Source organism: Triturus cristatus, chromosome 4_1 (genome assembly GCF_964204655.1).
Source record: "Triturus cristatus chromosome 4_1, aTriCri1.1, whole genome shotgun sequence".
In the NCBI taxonomy this organism is placed as follows: domain Eukaryota; kingdom Metazoa; phylum Chordata; class Amphibia; order Caudata; family Salamandridae; genus Triturus; species Triturus cristatus.
Window position 1 is genome coordinate 880804288 of NC_140585.1, and position 17512 is coordinate 880821799.

A 17512-nucleotide genomic window follows, 5' to 3' on the forward strand; every position below is an offset into this window, starting at 1 on the left:
TCTGTGGCGCACAAACTTTTATACCATATAGATACTATATACATTAACCAAGTATACACCCAGCAAATACAAGAAAGAGCCAATAAGGAAAGTTGGAAAAATAGCACAGAACCAATAGGAGAGATTTGAAAACAAAAGTGTCAGATGACTCGAAGAAACCTCTTCTCTAACTGTGTTTGTCACCCCTCCCTCAAACTAATTTATTAACGGATTTGTAACAAAACTTGCAGGTGGCGAGATACGTTTGTGTGTGTTGGAGGACAGTTGTGAAACGAGAGAATGCTAGCAGAGGACAGTGAAGGCCAGACGATAAGATAAAGTCAGAAGAGAATAGTGTGAACCAACAGATAGTTGAGATGGGGATTAGAAAAACCAGACAGGGATTAGTGTACTCGGCTAAACCTAACACCAGCTTTGCAAATAGAGGCAGAAAGACCATTTCGACACGAAGCTGCAGAAAAAGCAGAATAGACTTTGTTCGCCGTGCTGCCTGAGTGATGGCAACACAAAATGGTGGCGGAGCACAAGATGGCGGGTCGATTCGATCACGATCGAAAATCGAAGTTCCTCAGGGAGGACCTTGGAGCGGCGGGCACCAGGTCGGGTGGCGGTGTTTTGGTTCCCTGGGTCCATCGCCTTCCTCCATCAGGCCCTGCTGGGGGTTGGCCACTTCCTGCGCACCTTGGTAAGAGGGCCCTTCGGCTGCACGTGTCGGGCAGCAGGCACCTCTTCCCTCACCTTCCTTCTTCTGGAGTTGCCAGCCACCATCCGCCCTAATTCGGGCTCCCGCTGCTCCCCTGGAAGGGTGAACCTCCTGCGGCCTGGCGACTTGTGGCGTCCTTCATGGCCAACCATCCATCTGGCTGGTGAGTGGGGCGCGCGCCTGAGGGTTCGGCTGCACCATCGAGCAGCGGGCTGGGGGGTTGGTACTGGAACCTCCTCCTCTCGTCCCCACCAGGAGCCCCTGGTCCTGCCCGGCTCCCCCCGGGGGTGCTCGGGGGTGTTTTGCAGGTGCTGCCCCGTGGAAACGAGAGCCCCCTCCTCCTCAGGGATCTGTCCCTGCAGCGCCGTCACCGACAGCTGGGCGCAGCTTATGGGAAGCACCGGATCTGGAGTTCATACCCTGACTGCCGGCAGTGCCTCCCGCCTGCTATAATCTTCTCCACTGCCTTGGCGACACCCGGGGTGCGGGGGCGCCACACCCTACGCTTCACTGCCTTGCGTTCCCTGGACACGGGGTGGGCTAGCCCACGCACGGAACCCCCCATGGGTTGTTGACCAGCTGGACACTTCCCCCTCCATCGGGGGCTTTGTGCCGCATCCCCCCGGCGCCTTCCTGGAGAGCACGTGACCCTCTTTGGTCCTGCGGACTCGGCTGCGTGCGCTTGGCTCGGCGGCGGGCCCTGGTCCCCTCGTGCTGCACGCCCTCTTGGTTTGCCCTCCGGCTCCACTTGCTGGCCCTTCAGACTGGTGCAGATTACTAGGCCTCGTGTGGGGCGTTTAGGGTTCCGGGTCCACCGGCCTGGTCCCCGGACTCCAGGCAGCAGTGGGAGTACCTGGTGGCAATGGGGAGGGACAAGGGCCTCAAGCCCACGCCGGTCCCCACCCAGACGAAGATGGACCGGTTTACCACCTCCGACCCGGCTCTCCCGGGGCAGGCGGTCGGGGCTCCCTCCCCACCCCAGGACACGGACCTGAAGACAATCCTTCAGGCCATCAGTGCCTCACAGGCGTCCATCGAGGGGAAGATTGGAGAAATCAAGGTGGCCATCTCCCTCCTCCGACAAGATCTCCGCAATGCCACCGGGTGACTCACGGAGGCCGAATCCCGCATATCCACAGCAGGGGACGACATCTCGCAATTGAAGGAACAGGTAGCGCGCCTCTGCACTCACACCAAGGAACTCCACCGGCATGCCGAAGACGCTGAAAATCGCGCCTGCCGCAATAATCTCCGCCTGTTGGGATTTCCCGAGGGGGTTGAGTCAAATCCGGTGGGTGCCTTCGTCGAGGCCTGGTTTACATCATGGATGCCCCGGGACGCTCTCTCCCCCTGGTTCGTGGTTGTAAGAGCCCACCGTTCCCTCGCCATCAGGCCGCCCCCGGGAGCTCCCGCTCGCCCCATCATACTGAAAGTCCTCAATTTTAAAGATCGGGATGCCATTCTGTGGGCGGCGCGGGCCCACGGCCCTCTTAGGCTCCAGAACCATACTGTTATGGTATTCCCGGACTACACCAGGGAAGTGCAAGATCTACGTCGTTCCTATACGGACGTTAAAAAGAAACTGCGTGCCCAGGGCCTCCAGTACCAGCTTCAGTTCCCCGCGTGCCTCCGAGTCATCTTCCAAAATACAGCTCAATTCTTTGATACGCCCCAGGTAGCATGGACATGACTGACGGAAGAACGTCCCCTCCGCCAGAGGCGGGACCCTTCTCTGGGCCCCGCGGGCTCTCAACCCACAGGGCCGAGGGTGCCGGGGCGCTGGCGGCGCAAGCACTCTCGCAGGGGGCGCCGGTCCCGGGCCGCGGTATCCGGGTCTGGCAACCTCTGGACCCCGTGACTCCTCCTGCCACTCGGGCTCTCCATGCCGCACCAGGCATTCATCCGTCGCCGAGCGGCCGGGGACGTCCTCATTGCCGACCCGGGAGGGTTCCCCTGGGATTGACTCGTACCTCTCCCGCACTCCCACGCTATGAGATTAACTGTGCTAGGCCTGCTGCTTCTTGGTCCATGGGTGGGATTCTCTCCTGACGAGGATCTTGAATAGTGACAGAGTTTCACGCTCACCTCTTAGATCCACTAGCCGACTCATGCTCATCCGTCCATATGGAGGGGTCCTCCACGCAACCAACCCGAGCGTTTTAGTTTGGTACTGTTACAATGGGGGGTCGACAGATACTTCCGTTCCAGAAGTTTAGGGAGAGGGGAGGGGGGAATGTTTGGTATTGGGTTTTTGTTATGCTGTTGTTGTTTGTATTGTTTTCTCATTTCAGCTACCACGGATCACTTCGCACCGACCCATCAGGGGCCGGGTGCGACCTTCCTGCCGGTATTCACCCATGCGGAAGCAGGCTCCCACACGCGCTCCCACGTCTTAGTGGGGGTGCACGACCCAGACCCACGCTCTACCCTCCATGTCCGACACAAAAATCCCTAGGGCGTCTCTACATGTTTTATCGTGGAATGTAAATGGTCTGTTGGACCGGGTTAAGCGCACGGCAGTTCTGCGCTTCGCGCAGCGCCTTAACGTGGACGTCCTCTTGCTCCAAGAAACGCTCCAAGAAACGCTCCAAGAAACGCACCTGATGGGTAACTCTTGCCCCTTCCTGGCACGCTACGGATACGATAGAGTATGGCATTCCGGCTTCTCCAGGGGTTCCCGAGGGGTGGCCATTCTCCTCAAACGTACTCTGCCATTTGTACTCACACAAGTCTTTGATGATCCTCAGGGCACATCGGTGACGCTTTGTGGCTTGTTGGCCGGCTCTCCCCTCAACCTTATGTCCATCTACTCTCCCCCCTCACTGCTGACAGCTACCCTTCAACACACCGCGGCTCTTCTGAATGACATGCCCCTGGGATCCACCGTCATTGGGGGTAACTTCAATGCGGTCTCTTTCCCGGCTGTTGATGTGACGGGTCCTCCCTTCACCACTAGACTGGCGCAGGCGAAGCAGCTACGGAGTTGGTCCGAGTCTTTGGGTCTATGCGATGCGTGGCGCATCTGGCACCCCCGTGTCGCCCAGTTCACCCACACCTCGGCAGCGCACCATACACAGGCACGCATAGATGCAATTTTTGTCCCCTCAGTTGACTGCTCCGGGATCGTAGATGTCCGGATCCTTCCTAGGGGGATCTCTGATCATTCCCCGGAGCTTCTTAGTACAGGGGCTCCCCCCCCCCCTCTGCCCGCCAAACGTGGAGACTGAACATTTGGTTCCTCCAAGACAGGGAATTTAAAAAGGTGGTGGGGAGGGAACTCAAGCAGTACTTTCTCATCAACGAGAGCTCGGTGGCCTCTCCGGGTACCTTATGGGAGGCGGGGAAGGCGACCATTCGGGGTGTTGCACGGGGTCAGCTTCGGAGTCAGAGACAGGTGCAGCTGCAGGAGATTACCTCGCGGGAGGTGCAGGCGCTCCGCCTAGAGCAATCCCCTTCCCTGTCCGATGACGCAGCTAAGGCCCGACAACTTGCCCACCTTCGGGCCGAGATCAGGTAGTTATCCCTAGATGCCGCTAAGCTCCTTTGGAGATCATCAGTGGCATGAATATACGGCTGGGGGGACAAAAACGGCACAATCCTGCACCGCCTGGCTACATATCCCAGAGCCAACCGCATCATCCCAGAGGTGGTAGACGATGAGGGCGCAGTGCACAGTGATCCGCTGGTGATGGCCCGCATCTTTGCCCGCTATTACCAGCGGCTTTACGTGACGCGGACCCCTGGCATATCCCTCTCAGCCTTCCTCGAGCAAGGCCATGTGCGTCTCCCTCGGCTGACTCCCATCGCTCAGAAGGATCTGGATCGCCCCATTTCTCGAGAGGAGATTGACGCAGCAATCTCCCTCGTCTCGTCGGGTAAGACCCCGGGCCCAGATGGCCTTCTGCAAGAATATTACGCGCTGTATCGTGAGACTCTCGTACCCCACTTGGCCGACCTATTTGGCGAGGCTCTTGAGAAAGGTTTCTTTCCCCCTGAGATGGACATCGCCACCATCGTGGTCCTTCCGAAAGACCAGCCGCCCTCCCACCACTGTGCGGACTATCGCCCCATCTCCCTTATCAACACGGAGATTAAGCTGTACGCTGCCATACTCGCTCAGCGACTGAAACCCTATCTATCCCTGCTGGTGCACCCTGACCAATGTGGCTTTATGCCCCTGCGCAGGACCAGACACTGTCTTCGTAGGCTACAGCTGGCTCTGGCCCACCGGCACCTCCTTACTCCCTACCTAGCCCTCCTTTTCATAGACTTTGAAAAGGCCTTTGACTCGGTGGACTGGGCATACCTAATGGACGTGCTGGTCGAGATGGGGTTTGGACCCCAATTTTGGTCTCTGGTCTGCGTTCTTTACGCCCACCCCGAGAACGCGTGCTGGTTAAGAGGGTGTTATCTGAGACCTTCCCTATTGCCAGGGGGACAAGGCAGGGCTGCCCTCAATCGCCCCTGCTCTTCGCTCTGGCGATGGAGCCTCTGGCCTCTCGGGTGCGGGCTGATGACTGCGTCTGCGGCTGAGAATGGCCCAACACAGAAGTGGACAAGATAGCCCTGTACGCCGACGATGTCCTGGTCTTTCTGGCCGAGCCTGCGGTCTCCGGGTCGCGGTGCCTTCAGATCTTGCAGTCCTTTGAGCAAGCATCCGGTCTCCGGTTGAACCCCGGGAATTCGGTACTGGTCCCACTACACTTATCCAGGGACTGCTACGATTGGCAGTCCACCATTCCGCTCCGGCGTCAATCGGTCAAATATCTGGGGATCTGGGTCCCCCTTCTTCCCGAGCTGGGTTGGTCGCTCAATGTAGCTCCATTGGTAAAGAGGGCTAAGGAGGATCTCCAAAAATGGAAGACGCTTCCTCTGAATCCCCTGGGGAGGGTCGCCCTGTTCAAAATGATGATCCTCCCCGGATTCCACTACATCCTTGAAAACACCCCTTTCTGCTTCCCCAGAACCTGGTTCAGGGAGCTGGACAGCCTCGCTACTAATTTCCATTGGAGTGTGGGGCGAGCGCGTTTGGCCCTGACCACCTGCCGAATCCCCTCCTTTGATGGGGGTATGGGGATGACACATCTGTACCTTTACTATTTGGCAACGCGCCTTCTAGTAATCCACGATTAGTTTAATGGGGGCTGAGGCTGACCCAGCATATCGGCTCGAGTTGAGTGAACTGGGCCTCCCCAAAATTCAATCCATGATGTACAGAGGATCCATTCCGTCTCAGTTGCCTGACACGACCCGTTCCGCGTTGCTGGCCTGGCGGGCGGCCCTACGCCACACTCGCAGGACACGTAGGCTGACCCAATGCACAACCCTCTGGCAGGGAACCTGGCTCCGCGAGGTTAGTGGGTTGCGGGGGTTTAACTCATGGGACCTTATCGGAGTCTCGCAGCTTGGGGATGTCTGGGCCAATGGCCATCTGCATTCATTTTGGGAACTCCAGACCCGCTACTCCCTTCACCCATCCCAATTCTATAAATATCTGCAGCTGCGGCACGCCCTCCGCATGCATCTTCCTGAGGAGACCAGCCTTCCGGAGTACAGCCCTTCCGAGGCACAAACCATGTTGGGTGACTTGGGCAGAGGGGGCTTCTCCCGCATTTATCGCTTTCTCATCAATAATACTCCCACTTCGTTGGACAGGTTGCGGGATCAATGGGTGGAGTGGGTGGGCCCTCTGGACGAGGCTGATTGGCGTGACGCCTTTATGGCCCCAAAGACGATCACAGCGTCTGCTAAGCTTAGGTTGATCCAGCTTTACTATCTGCACGCCGCCTACCTCACACCCTCGTGCCTCCATCGTGCGGGCCTGTGCCCAAAAGCGTCCTGTGCTAGGTGTGGCTACGCTCCAGCTGATTCCTTCCACATGGTCTGGTCGTGCCCTCGCCTGGCGTGATTCTGGGGATCCATTGAGGAGGAGCTCACGGAGGTATTGGGCTGGACGGTTCCCCACGACCCGCGTCATTCCTTACTGGGGATCACGGACGGACTGGATGGGACCAGGAACGAAAAGATCTTTCTTAACACTGCCATGATTGTAGCCAAGCGTGATATCGCGGTGGCGTGGAAATGCCCTGAACCACCCGACCCGGGGAGATGGCGTGGGGGGGTGGACTGGTGCGCGACCCAAGAAAAAACCCTGTATGTCGCAAGAGGATGTCCCAGGAAATACCGTAAGGTGTGAGGGAAATGGTTGGGTACCATGGAATGAATGCCACACTTTGTCTCCATTTCTGTGCTGGTGTACGCCCGACTGGGCAGGTAATTGTGGGATGTCATGCTCCTGTAAATGTTCATGATTTATTGTGCTCCGTGCTCTTGCTGATCTTCTTTTTCTTTGTTTTGTACGTAATCTTGCTCAAAACAATAAAAACTTGTTTATCAAAAAAAAAAAATGCATTTAATTTTAATGATAACATATAGGTTTTCGGAGCTACACAGAAGGAGGATTATAAAGCTCTCACGCAAGTTTGTGGTTTACTTGCGGAGGCAGGTTTGACTTTGAATACCAACAAATGTGAGTTCCATAAGACAAAGCTAAAATTCTTTGGCCATGTCTTTTGTGATTGGGGCATGCCACCCGTTCTGCAAGCGCTGTCAACAGCCGATCCCCCCAGTGCTTAATTTGTAAAATATTAAGTCCAGGTGCTCAAATTTTTGTAGGAGGCCTCACCCACTTCACCAGCTCCACCCACTGGCTCCACCCACCAGGATGAGTGAACCCGAACCCGAACATTGGCATGTATGTAAAACACCTAGATTAGCCAACATGGATTGCACATGCTTCATTACTTTCTTTTTAGTTTTTTGTCTATGATGCGCTTTCTAGAAAGTACAGCAAGTCTGCCAGATACAACAGACAGCCTTGCCAATTACGAAGCATATGGGTGTGTGCGTATGTAAATGTGTGTGTGTGTGTGTAATCACAGAGAAACAGAATTTAATCATGGTGCAGTGGGGAACGTGACCTATGTGTAGTGCTATGAGAACCCAGCCTGCAACTAAAAGCATTGCGAATATGCAAGTCATTTTAAAATAGGGGCAATAGATTAGTAACATTCTATTTTAAGGGCTTTCATCAGTTTCAAGATCTATTCAGAGATTTTCATTGCTAAAAAGGGTGTAATATTTGATACTTAACACGTTTCATTTACTTCATTGCTTGGTTTTATTCGCAAGAAAATGTGACTCTCAGTGCCACACATTTGCCAGTTTAATGTCACTCATAAGTACATTGAAACCACCATTGGAATGTCACACATTGCAATCTGAAAACTTGGCTGCTATGGTACAGTTCAACATACTGATGGTTGCCACCTTATACCATACATGCCTTACTTTTAACACAGGAGATCTTTTACAAGAAGGACATTAACTACACCGTCCTCAACCCAGCGTGATTTTCAACAAACTGATTTCTTTCCACCCACACAAGACTTTCAGATCATTGTGCTATTCACGTACAGGGTTCTCCTCTCACAGAGATCGTACTTTTACTACAAAGGTTTTTTTTACCCACACAGGCCTTTTGCCACAAGACACGCCACATTCCTTCAAGCCTCTTCCTGAGGTCAGATCATCCTTTTTGTGCTCCTCCACCGATTGGCAAGAAGCGAGACTGAAGGAGTCTGTTAGGATTTGGGAGCCCCTCACTGAGAGAGAGCCCTTCCCTACACCGCCCCCTCCCCCCAGCACTGCACCCACCATAGTCTTCCCTCTTCATCTCCTGGCTTCCCCCTTCCCTTATATTTTACGCCTCTCTGGCATGTTCTCCCTTTTATCCATCGGGCTCCTTCTTCGACTGAGCTCCCTCTGCCTTTCCCTCTCTGGCGGCCCTGTAGCCGGAAAGTGCGCAGTTTGGGTAGGTCTATGAGAGGACTGGAGTTCCCGACTGGCGAGAGACTACCCATAACAACCCCCTCCCTGGCGTTATACTGGCGCTCCACTGTCTGCTACAGATTGGCTTGAGAGAGGAACAATAAGTGTCACTTTATAGATAGAGCCTCGTGGTGCACATCGTGCTTTGAGGCTGGTCTTTGAGGAACAATGGGTACACTGCCCCCGCACGGCTACAGTGCAGCTCCTCGAGGCACATATAGTGCTTTGATTCCAGTGTGAGCAACACTTAAAACACACTTTTACATAGTGGCACCCTACAGCACCATAACCGTAATGCTCGTCGTCTCACCTTTGACCTGCAGCTTCGGTGGTACTGGCAGGAGCAGACTGCTGGTGCTGGCAATGGGTTTACTAGTCTATATTTATACCTCACGACGCACGAGCAGTTTCGCTACGCATGACTTGACACAAACAATACAGTCTGAGACAGACCTGAATTGTCAGGTTCCAGACTGCCTAAACCCAGCTCACGCGCGCCACCCATTACCCTGCCCTGTCCTCAACGTTAATTAACCAATGGGAGCAACATGCTCCTTGAAATGCAGGCGTGCAGTACTGACATCACTAACGTGATGCCGTCATCATGCCTAGACCTGGGTGAGCGATCGTCTGGACATGCCAGGCATACATGCATCAGAAGTTCTGGGCGGAGGTTCAAGACAGGTAGTTACTTTAATACATTTATTTTCATTAATAACTGGACCCTTATCACTAGCCCCGGCCCTGTCAGATAAGTGCCGGTGCTAAGCACCGGAAAGCACCGGCACAAATTAAGCACTGGATCCCCCACAAGATGTTTCCATGTTACGTGCATTCCTTGGCAGGGCCAGCTACTATTCTAGAAATATATGCGACTTTGCCACTGTAAGTGCTCCTTTGAGAGAATTGAAAGAAAGAATGTTTCATTTCATTGGTCGCATTAATGCGAGCAAAGTTTCAAGAGACTCAAGCAAGCTTTCGAGAAACACTACTGAAATGGCATACTTTGATCCAAAGCTTCATACAGAAGTTGCCACATGCAAGCAGAAATTTGTCCCAAACTGAATATGCTTATTCAAACCTGAGAAAGAAAGTTTAGCAGTGGTGTGGTATTGTGAACATTTCTACTTATCCTTATATGGAAAGCCTTTCACGCTTGTGATAGATCAGCAAGCATTGTCGATCATCTTTGGCAATCCAAAGGCCAAGATGCTTTCTTGCATTGAACATTTGGGTCTATGATTACAAGAATACGACTACACAATTGTACACTGTCCAGGAAAAGATCAAAACCCTGCTGATTACTTCTCAGGAGTGCCATTATAGTGAAATGGTACCCCTTCTAAAACAGCTGAAGCCTATATAAATTTCGATGTTGTTGGAAAAAAAAGTCACTGCCACGTGTCAAGGTAGTGACATGTTGAAACTGAAAGACATTATTACACATCAGTCTTGGAACCAGCACACTTGACCTCTTAACAGTGAGTACCTGAAGTTTAAAAATGTCAAATATTAACTGTCCGTCACTCAACAAGGTATTAATTATTCCAAGAGGTTCAAGAATTGCTTTTCCGCAGAGTCTGCAACAACAGATAATTGAAGTGGCCCATGAAGGACATCATGGCAATGTTGCTAAGCCCTTTCATGTTGTGACCAGCAGAGGACAGATAGTGACTGCCCAATGCCCTGGGAAGTCTATGAAGCGATGATTCCTCGCATTTCCGATATGTGGCTCATTGCTCGTCAGGCACTTTGTCAATGTAGAAACTGGGTCTGAAAGGACAGTTGGAGACCCCCTGACCGCTGTTGCTCCAACATCACCAACGCAGATCATGGAGACTTCGACTGCCTGTCCCTAGTTTCTGAAGACACGGTCCGGACGTATGATCAGAACGCCACAAAGACTCATTGAAGAGTTATAATTGTGTATAGATTTGTAAAAAAAATAAAGGGGGAGATGTAGTGTCGTGTGAATTAGCAATGACGGAACACTTTTGACTCAATATGGACTTTTGTAGAACTGCAACGTAAGTGGTAGAGTGTAGTGAAGCAAATGCAGGTTTAGAATGTTGAGTTTGTGGCTACTCGCAGAAGAATAAAGACGTGTTGTAATAAGCTCAGTGTGTGGTATTTCATTAGCAGGTATCCCGGTCTTGGGAGGACGCTACACTCCCCAAACCAGTAATTTTGCTCAGCATGCGAACGGACATTGTACCGAAGAAAACCCAGATGTACCTGCAAGTGGTGCAGTCATGAAAATTCATTTAAATAACGTTTACATACAAGTGACTTAAAGATGCTGCAGTAACAGATAAACGTACCAAAGTTTTTGAATTTGTTAAAAAATAGTGGGTGTAAAGTTTAGATCCTACAGGCATCTCATAATTTGCGTTAGAGTAGTATTGTTGCCTGAGTTTTTCTCAATGCTGATGTTGAGTCTCATGATCTACTAGATGAGAAAAATATCTATTTCAGCAGTACCATTTACTAGTCTAATCTTTGTGGCCTTCAGATTTTCTAATCATGATCTACTCTCTTATTTTGCTTTCATCCAAATACTGCAATGTTATATTGCCTACGGTTCTACTAACCAGAGCACTGGCTTTGTTGAAGAATGACCTAAAGTCTTAACCCCCTAAATGGACGCCACAGTCTGTTTTTGACATCGTGTCCACGATGTGACCAGCAGAGGACAGATAGTGACTGCCCAATGCCCTGGGAAGTCTATGAAGCGATGATTCCTCGCATTTCCGATATGTGGCTCATTGCTCGTCAGGCACTTTGTCAATGTAGAAACTGGGTCTGAAAGGACAGTTGGAGACCCCCTGACCGCTGTTGCTCCAACATCACCAACGCAGATCATGGAGACTTCGACTGCCTGTCCCTAGTTTCTGAAGACACGGTCCGGACGTATGATCAGAACGCCACAAAGACTCATTGAAGAGTTATAATTGTGTATAGATTTGTACAAAAAAAGGGGGGAGATGTAGTGTCGTGTGAATTAGCAATGACAGAACACTTTTGACTCAATATGGACTTTTGTAGAACTGCAACGTAAGTGGTAGAGTGTAGTGAAGCAAATGCAGGTTTAGAATGTTGAGTTTGTGGCTACTCGCAGAAGAATAAAGACGTGTTGTAATAAGCTCAGTGTGTGGTATTTCATTAGCAGGTATCCCGGTCTTGGGAGGACGCTACACTCCCCAAACCAGTAATTTTGCGCAGCATGCGAACGGACATTGTACCGAAGAAAACCCAGATGTAACTGCAAGTGGTGCAGTCATGAAAATTCATTTAAATAACGTTTACATACAAGTGACTTAAAGATGCTGCAGTAACAGATAAACGTACCAACGTTTTTGAATTTGTTAAAAAATAGTGGGTGTAAAGTTTAGATCCTACAGGCATCTCATAATTTGCGTTAGAGTAGTATTGTTGCTTGAGTTTTTCTCAATGCTGATGTTGAGTCTCATGATCTACTAGATGAGAAAAATATCTATTTCAGCAGTACCATTTACTAGTCTAATCTTTGTGGCCTTCAGATTTTCTAATCATGATCTACTCTCTTATTTTGCTTTCATCCAAATACTGCAACGTTATATTGCCTACGGTTCTACTAACCAGAGCACTGGCTTTGTTGAAGAATGACCTAAAGTCTTAACCCCCTAAATGGACGCCACAGTCTGTTTTTGACATCGTGTCCACGATGTGACATCACTCCAGGACCCCCACATCAGACCATCGGAAAAGCCATTGCTTCCTGTATCAATGTCAGTACTTGGGGAGGAGGGGTGAGGGGGTGTCGCATTCAACATACACAAAACAAAATAATGCAAACAATTACAAAATCATAATATTAATATAATATACATAATACTGAAAAATAAAATTAACATGAGGGGAAATTCAAAATACACATTTAAATGGCACACAAGGTATTCTGTGATGTATGCCTTAAATAATCTTTATAATTGTTATGCAATATTGGATTTACAAAACATAGTAACTACCTACACCTTTAAATAAACAAGTGCTCAATTTATCAAAGGTGTTTGGTGAATTTTTATTTGAAATTTCAATAGTTTTCTGAAGTGTGCAGAGTGATTTCTGAAAATTATGCATCCCTTTTATATTTTTCTAATCTTAGATGATTTATTAGTGTATTCCATATGAATGGGGCTCTGACTGAGAAGAACCTCTTTCACTACATTTTTCTGGAACCAAGGCGGTGCAACCTCTATGATGTGACAGAACGTAGCCAGAAAGTGTTTTTTCAGGGAAATTTGGTTTTTATTGCACTTTGGGGTCATTTCAGTGTAGACCATTGCAGACTAGGATTTTATCTTAACATCTTGCTTGCTCTGGATGTTTATGAACAGTATTTAATGCTGGGATCCCATTTGGAACATTTGTGTCACATGAATAGTTATGAAACTTGAGATATGGGATGGAGAGCTGATGATCTGTCTTTTGTGATTGTCTTTCAGATCATTTTGGATGCTGATAAGGACACACTTTTTGTGACTGATCTTCTGCCAAACACCGAATATTCTTTCACCGTCCTGGCAATTTATGCAGATCTCATTGGGGATTCAACAACTGTAAAAGGAAAAACAAGTATGTTATAAAATGGGTGTTCCAACCGTGGGGGCCTTTTATATTACTGTGGTTTATTTTCTTGTGGCACGGGTAGTCCCATGTCATGAGGGAGTGGAAGTTGGTCCTCTAGCAGCTGTTTGTGGGCCACTTGATAAATGTCACCAGTCAGTAGCGGCTCATAGAGGGAGTGCTGCAGGGCGGAGGGGCGAGGCGGGAGAGGAGCATGGTGTGGGGTAGTAAACTAAGGAATACGGCCGAACAGAGGTAAGTAAACAAATAAATAAATAAAACGAATTTCATTGCGCATGCTGCATTGCCAAACGCGATGCAGCGCGCGCAATGAAATTTGTTTTATTTATTTATTTGTTAACTTACCTCCGTTCGGCTATATTCCGTAGTTTACCACCCCCCACCCTGCTCCTCCCCCGCTCCGTCTCACCGCCCCGCAGCACTACCTCCACGAGCCGCTGTTGTCACCAGTTCCTGGGCAGCTGATGACACTCATTCCGGCACATTCATGTTTTGTCTGCCCACATTTGCAGAAAGGTAATAACTGGGGTGACAGACAATATGAGGTAGAGCTATGGATGGACATGAGGCCAAAGAGTCTCTTTGGAATATTGTCTTTCTTTGACAGAGCAGTGAAAGGAAAAAACGTCAAAACAGAAGCAGAAACATGGTAAAGGATTTCAGCTGGAGTCAGGGGAGCGGTAGCCCCAGGCAGAAAGAAGGTAAAGCTTGGGTGCTAGTATGAACTTTATGTTAAGAAAATCCAAAAGGGCCGTATTAATGTCTCTGTACAAGTCAAGGATAGCAATCACTATTTTATAGAGATTTCTTTTCTCACACAGCAGACAGGAATTGTTTGTGTGCTATTTTACTATTAGGCAATTAATGTTGAAAAAACATGAACAGCACACAAAGCTGTTTTACAATTAAAACAAAGCAATATTTTAAACCCTGTACTGGGTCTAGAAATACCTTTATGTTCATTTATTTATCTTGCATAGTAGATACATTCCAAACCTCCATTGCACAATGGTAGCCTCAACAAGTTAAAATGAATTAAATAAGAATGGTCAGCTAAGAGGGATAATATAGGTTAACATGAGGCCACAGCAGGGCAAAACAGTAGAGACCACAGGATTCTGCTCATGTGCATTTACATGCCTTCCAAATTTAATGTATGGCATATCTATTCATTTGTGTTTCTTGTTTCAGATCACCATCAATGAATGTTCTACCTTTCAGAAATGCCGGGTATTTTCACTGTTAGTCTATATTTTGCTGGGTTTAGTTTTATGCTAGGGGTCTAATTTAATTCATTTTATATGACATACTTGACCATCGGTGAATCCGAGTGATTTATGTTCTTCCTCCTTCCTAGCTAAATTATACAATATATTTTCGTAGTAAAGCAAGCTACAAGCACTTTAGTTGCAAACCAATAAGGCAATCTGTAAATTGTGATTTACTAAACACACTCATATACAAGTATTATGATCTATTTCTCATATAATAATTAGTCACCCCGTTTAATTTTTCGACAGAATAATCCAATAATGCTTCAGTTTCTCTTAAAATAACCAGTGTTTAGGTCTCGCCTACGTTGTGCGCATGCGCTGCTTAGGAGGACTTTTAGCCGTCGCTCTGCTGTTTTTTGAAGCACATACTTGCGCTTGTGGCGGCATACACCTTGCGGGAGCGAGCAGACTGCGTGTGCACGCACGCACGCACCACTCCCAGGCCGGCAAACACATGATTGCAGCTCTTCCGGCCTTCTCCGGCTCCAATTTACATCCGCGCTTTCACTTTTGCTTTTGTCACAGACTGCCCCGCTCTCACTCACTTCCTTACGCGGCAGCCTCGGATCCCAGGCCAGCTCTTCCGTGCCTCTAAACGTGTCTGTGTATTTTTGTGTAACTCGTGTTGTCGTTGTGTGGAATAGTGCTTGTTTTGGATTTTTTTTGCCAAGTTTTGGACTTGTTTTGAGCTTCTTTCTCAGGGAGAGTATGCCTTTTTTTAAACTTCCTAATAGAAACGTTTTGAAGGTTCCGCTCAATAAAACAGACCGCTCTGAAAGAGATATTCTGCATAACAGCATATGCAAGGACATCCAGTAGAAAATCGCAAATCGTGTATCGTGTATTTAAAACGGCAATAACAGAAGTAATGTTTGTCATGTTAATGCATTAATATAATTGTTGATCCTCTGAAAGCACCTACTTAATGTTGCAACAGTATGCATTCTGCAACAGGGTTCCTTTAACGCATAAGTAAGGGCTTCTGTAATTGTCTGTATTAGCGTTTCAGAACTTGTGTGCCCAGGTCCCTGTATCAATGCGCTGCTCCAAAACTAGTCTTCACTTTAACACACTTAAGTATGTATCCACGATGCAAGAAACAGTCCTATCATTTAGCCTATTAACCAGTGTGCAAATGCAAAATATTTTTCGCACCGTGCACACAGGATCCTATTTCAGAAATATCAATACAAAATTATTATGAATGCCATTTTAACAGTAGTGTGTGACTGCTTTGTATCATGTGTGCATTGTGAAAAAAAAACCTTGGTGAACACAGCTCTTTTTTATGGGTGGGGCAGTTGCTGTTTGTTTTCACCGGTGGTTAATGCATCAATGATACCTCCATTAAGCGTCACGTTTGGTGTCATGTTTATAGTGTCGGTTATGGTGGCAACTCGCTTTATGATGTGGCAGATTACTTTTAGCTCAGTGTTGTTCTGTTGCAGAGTTAACTGGCTTATGGATTACAGTGCCCATCATGCTACCACTGTTACCACCGGTCTCAGGTCAAGCTACACTTGCCCATTGCTCTCGTGGTTACTAGTTAAAGCTGTCCAAATTCTGTAGCAGATCGTTTTTTTATAGAATGTGCAGACTTTGTACCCGTGAAATGAGACAGATCCCTGAATGCCTTGCCCATGACAGCTGGAGCAGTTGACGGCAGCACAAAAGATCACCATCGCCGTGAAGCTTGTGCAAGATAACTGGTGAGACACTAAAAAGGGACAACAGCTGGGTGGAAGCAGCAGTTACCATTTTGGTACCTCAGTGGTGCTCCTTCACTTAGCAGCTGTTTCATCTGGAAGTACTATTAAAAGTCCATATATCATGGCCTCCTCCTCACACACACATAGTATGTGAAATATAATAATGCAAAATATGGCCTTTATTATCTTGAGCAACATATAAAACAAAGCGATGCGAATAACACAGTGACTAGTACATTTGAACATACGCTTCTTGAAAGTTAGGCAGCTCTGTGCTAAACATCTTGTACATTGCGTGTGAGCACATGGCCATGAAACTTAAGTTCATCTGGTGTTCTGGCTACAGGAATAGAGAAAGAACTATACAAAGGATTTACAACAAGAAGCCTACCAGATGCCAATAGTATTTAAAATGACAATTGAGACATACCATATAATGTTAGGGAAATCATCACAGATGTACGCAAACTACAATAAACTGATACCAACGGGTGTCAGGTGATAACTTACCGTGTCACATTTATGTCAAAGGGCCTGGTAAATAAAACAAGCATTGGCATAACCAATTGGTCTCGCCTTTGGGACCTTATAAGTATTTAGTTATTCAGCACAATATCCTTGGTGCAACAACATCAAGTGTTGCATGGCTAAACACTTATAAGGTTCCAAAGACGAGACCTATTGGCTATGCCAATCCTTGTTAATATTGTCACATAGATTAGTCTTCAAATATGATTAAAAGCATTCGCTCCTTTCCCAAAATAGTAATTTATAATCAATGATCAGACTGATTAAACTTTTCTGATCAAATCATCAATATTTAATCGAGTTTGCATTTCTAAAATAATTGTCTGTAATTAGTTAATTCTACTTTTCAGATAGATTTATGATTTCCTCTAATGATGTTTTTCTTTTGGAAACAAAAGCTCAGTTTGCACAGGCAGCTACCTGTTTCTGCTAGCTTTTCTCAACGCCGGTTTGGTTTTTGTTACGGTTTACACGACCATATTTTGGATGAGGATGAGCACGATAGCTACGCAAAACATCTTATCAATACATTTCAACCACTAAACTTCACCTAATCAAGGAAGTTCACCCGCTGTGGAGTTATGTATTTGCAAGCATTATCTTTAATGTATTCATGTATAATTACCATGTTGTTGTTAATATTTTGTTTGTTATTCTATTTTATAATGTACTATTGATATTAATTTGTGTGGGATCATATTTTGTAACAACTAACCATTTTGATTGTATCTAGTTTATGATTTTATATTGAATGAAGATAATAAAATAAACAAACAAACCTC

General features: G+C 47.8%; 1 protein-coding gene across 1 annotated transcript in view; it reads left to right on the forward strand.

Annotated features, from left to right (window-relative positions):
* The window catches only part of LOC146855703 (uncharacterized), a 1104791-nt gene that overhangs the window by 271826 nt on the left and 815453 nt on the right, over positions 1-17512 (forward strand). Inside the window, exon 8 of the mRNA XM_085653597.1 lies at positions 13078-13207. Coding sequence (XP_085509723.1) covers positions 13078-13207 — 130 coding nt within the window. The remainder of the gene's footprint in view (positions 1-13077; positions 13208-17512) is intronic.